At 44.8% G+C, this 3,849-nt stretch overlaps 1 protein-coding gene across 2 annotated transcripts; it reads left to right on the top strand.

Moving 5' to 3' along the window:
• Positions 1 to 250: 250 nt before the first annotated feature.
• LOC106596749 (zinc finger and BTB domain-containing protein 14) lies at positions 251 to 3,579 on the top strand. 2 transcript variants are annotated; one of them, XM_014188020.3, is made up of 2 exons: positions 251 to 372; positions 1,317 to 3,579. In XM_014188020.3, exon 2 carries the CDS (start codon positions 1,345 to 1,347, stop codon positions 2,494 to 2,496), a length of 1,152 nt encoding a protein of 383 aa, XP_014043495.1. In that variant the 5' UTR covers positions 251 to 372; positions 1,317 to 1,344; the 3' UTR covers positions 2,497 to 3,579. The 2 variants fall into 2 exon arrangements, with proteins under 2 accessions (XP_014043495.1, XP_014043492.1); XM_014188017.3 differs by lacking the exon at positions 251 to 372 and adding an exon at positions 413 to 1,067.
• The last annotated feature ends 270 nt before the right edge of the window (positions 3,580 to 3,849 follow it).

The following is a 3,849-nucleotide window of genomic DNA, read 5'->3' as shown; positions in this document are numbered from 1 at the left end:
TCTGGCGGTGGGTTATTATCCTTTCTGGCAGTGGGTTATCGGCCTTTCTAGCGGTTGGTTATTGGCCTTTCTGGAGGTGGTTTATTGGGTGACTTACATAATGATTTAAATTAGGTCATATTAGGGTAATATCCATTGCTATAGTACAGTAGACTAGAGGCTGCCTGTCCTGCTGTAATTCATCTCCAGTCCTATAGATGGCAGCAACACCAGCGTCACCCACTCTGAGCGCTGACGACCGCAACAAGAGGAGGAAGAGGAAGAAGAAAAGACAAGGCTCCTGTCGTTGGGGTTTTGTTTTTTCCTAGACGGGATACAGTTTACGTCAGAAATTTTCGTAACAGGTTAGGATAATTTACCCAGCAGTTTAAGGTAAATTAGGAGAAATAGGTTCATGTTATAAAAAGGGGTAGGGTTACCGTTAGCTAAATTTGAAATATATATATTTTGTTTAACTTTTGAGGTGAATTTGACATAACCGGTATCCCGCCTAGCAGCGCCCCTCGCGTCGACCGCAGCCCTGCGTGACAACACCAGAAAGGATTCGTGTATTGCCTTTTTTTTTTTCTTCTCTCTCGACAATTTGTTATTCTCGAAGGGGGGGGGGGAAAGAAAATCCTATATTTACACGTTTAAATCGACACGTCGACCAATGTGAAATGTTGTATTTTGTGTACTAAAAGTGGATAAAGTTACGGAAAACCCTTGAAATGGAGGCTTGCTGAGCAAAATGGCTGGACGCAGTGAAATGTGAAACATTGTAAGGTTAGCAGTATCAGCACAAACGACTGGCTCGCAAGGGCGTTGGGAATCTTTTTAGTCGCAGAAATACCTTTTTTTCCCCCCCAAACCTCCTGGATGTGAAAACATCACTCTGGCATAATTTTAAATTGTCGATAGGTGCATTTATCGACAAGTTCGTCGTGTATTTTTCCGTGGGGATTTCTGCTTGACTGACTTGGCAGTGTGTTTATTGTCTCCGGAGATCAGCTGTGGATTGTCACCGTTCACTTCAACTATCCATTAAAATTTACAAGAAGAAACAACCGACCGAGTCAGGACTTTTGGTGTGACGATATTTATGTTGTTGTTTGTTTGTTTGTTTGTTTTCGACAGAGACCGATGCGATTGGCTGCGGTGTATTAACTTTAATCGATATTAATTAGCAAAACTCTGCTATTGTTGACATTCGACACAGTAATTGGATTTAACTCTATAAACAACATACCTGTCCAGTTATTGTAAAAAAACTAATCAGACACCTTTTTAATTTACCCTTTTGAACACTTTGACTTTTTTATTTTTTCTTCCAACAGATAAATAACCCAAAATAAACCTGCAGTCATGGGTGAATTCCTGAAATACATCGACTACGATCACAAGACCAGCTTCTTGAAGATGTTGAACCAGCAGAGGATGGAAGGAGATCACTGCGACGTTGTGGTTGTGGTGGAAAACGTCGAGTTCAGAGCACACCGCTGTGTCCTGGCCGCCTGCAGCATCTACTTCAAGAAACTGTTTAAAAAACAGAACGATGTGGACAACTCCATCGTGGAGCTCGACTTCATCCGTTCAGACATCTTCGAGGAGGTCCTCAATTACATGTACACCGCCAGGCTCGCCGTCCGCAAAAAGGATATCAACCTCATGATGTCATCCGGACAGGTCCTGGGGATCGCCTTTCTCGACAACCTGTGTTCACAGAAACGTGAGCCCAACATGAAGCCGAGTCGTGAGAACCAGGCGCCAGGGGACGGTATGAGAGCCCAGGATGCCATTTTGAAAGAGCTGGCAATGGAGGAGGTGAGAAAGAACAGCTTCTACGATGGAGGGATGGAGGCCATGGGCTCCGGGGGACCTCATGGTGTCCCTCCTCACTTCGGCGGCAACATGTCTAAAGATCCCCACAGCGCCCACGGCTGGACCTCCTCTTCCTCCTCCTCCAGCGATATGAAGTTAGACTACCTGCTGTACGGCCACCGCTCTGACGGCATCCACCCGGGAATGAAACCAGGCGGAGACGGCCCCAAGAAAGACAAGTCCCACCTGGCCCACCGTCCGTTCGCTTGCGAGGTGTGCCCCAAAACCTTTACCACCCAGGCCCACCTCAAAGAACACCTGAAGATCCACACGGGCTTTAAACCGCACCGCTGCCTGGTCTGTGGCAAGGCGTTCATACGAGGGCCCGACTTAAAGCGTCATGAGAGGGTCCACAGCAACGAAAGACCCTTCGGATGCCAGATGTGTGAAAAGGCCTTCAAGCACAAGTCCCACCTGCGAGATCACGAGCGGCAGCACCGAGGAGAGAGGCCTTTCAACTGCGGCTCCTGTGAAAAGGCCTTCATCAAAGCGTCCGACCTGAAGCGTCACTGGAACACGATGCACAGCCAGCGCAGAACGCTGTCCCCGGCCGCCGCCACCCCGGGCAGCATCCAGGGAGACGCCGACACGCAGAGCCAGAGGGACTGGAAGCTAGAAGCTGGGCCACATTCGTAAGGACGGACTGTCTCACACACCATGCAGAAATAGTGACAGACACACAAATATACACACACACTCACTCATGCATCGCACACTGTCTCACACACACACACACACACACACACACACTGTCTCACACACACTCATGCATCGCACACTGTCTCACACACACACACTCATGCATCGCACACTGTCTCACACACACACTCATGCATCGCACACTGTCTCACACACACACATGAATACACGGCCTGTGATATGTATTGATGTGTAATATCCCACGGTCGATGAGAAGAGGGAGGAATCGTAACATGTCCGTTGACACGATGGACGTTAATCTGATCCTGTTGAATCGTTGAGCTGCGTTATGTTTTTCATTTATCCTCAACTTCATGTAAAACTTCTCTATCTACTTCTACGACAGGAAAAACGTTGTTGCTATTTAGACAGGGGGGGGGGGGGGGGGGTTCTTCTCTATAATAATAATAATAATTATTATAACTTTATTCCACTTTTACTTTATCTGTAACATTTTTAAGTGTTTTTTTGTTTAACCTTACTGGATTTTAAGAGAGAGAAGAAGAGAAAAAAGAGATGACTCTCTGCATAAAATGTGTTGTATCGTATATATTCTCCTACATGTTGATTGTTTTTTTTAAATGGATGTTTAGTTGTGCTGATTGATTGATATTTACACTGTAAAAGGTAACCCAGAGTCACTATTCTTCATTTGATACAGGTTATACCAAAGTCTTGGGCCGTTCAGATAGATAGCTATGCTTCCAAGTCAATTCTGGAAGTAAAAAAAAAAATCCAACCTTTTTTTGATTTGACAAGCAGTCTGAACAGGCTCTTTGTTCATTGTCTGTTCACACCTAGCAGCATGAGTCCGACTAGATTTGCTGTTGTACAGTATCACTAGCCCATCATCAAGCTACCATCAGAGAGAGAGAGAGAGAGAGAGACACCACGTCTGTATATACTGTAGTGTTACTAGTTACACAATTTTAAAACATTTAGAACACAAAATTACCATATATGCACATTTAGCGTTGTCCTCTTACACTTTGAAAATAAAACCCAGATTTGATGAGTTGAGTTTTCTGATTGTCAACATCTGATTTCTTTGTTTATGAATTCACTACATGTACTTAATATAAATGTCTATAGCAGTCCAGGGACACATTCTCTGGTTAATGTAAAGTTACAGTAAGTTATAATAATATTGGTTCAGGAAGATGGTATGTGTGTCCCAAATGGCACCGTTTTCCCTATGTAGTGCACTACTTTTGACCGCGGGTCCATAGAGCTCTAGACAAAAGTAGTGCACTACTTTAAACCAGGGGTCCATCGAGCCCTAGTCAAAAG

Source organism: Salmo salar, chromosome 03 (genome assembly GCF_965601325.2).
Source record: "Salmo salar chromosome 03, fSalSal1, whole genome shotgun sequence".
Lineage (NCBI taxonomy): Eukaryota > Metazoa > Chordata > Actinopteri > Salmoniformes > Salmonidae > Salmo > Salmo salar.
The sequence above is the reverse complement of the archived record's forward strand: the minus strand, read 5'-3'. Positions and strand labels throughout refer to the sequence as shown.

What these genes read in the sequence shown, in the direction of transcription:
- LOC106596749 (XM_014188020.3), top strand. Translation starts at nt 1,345, where the DNA reads ATGGGTGAATTCCTGAAATACATCGACTACGATCACAAGACCAGCTTC.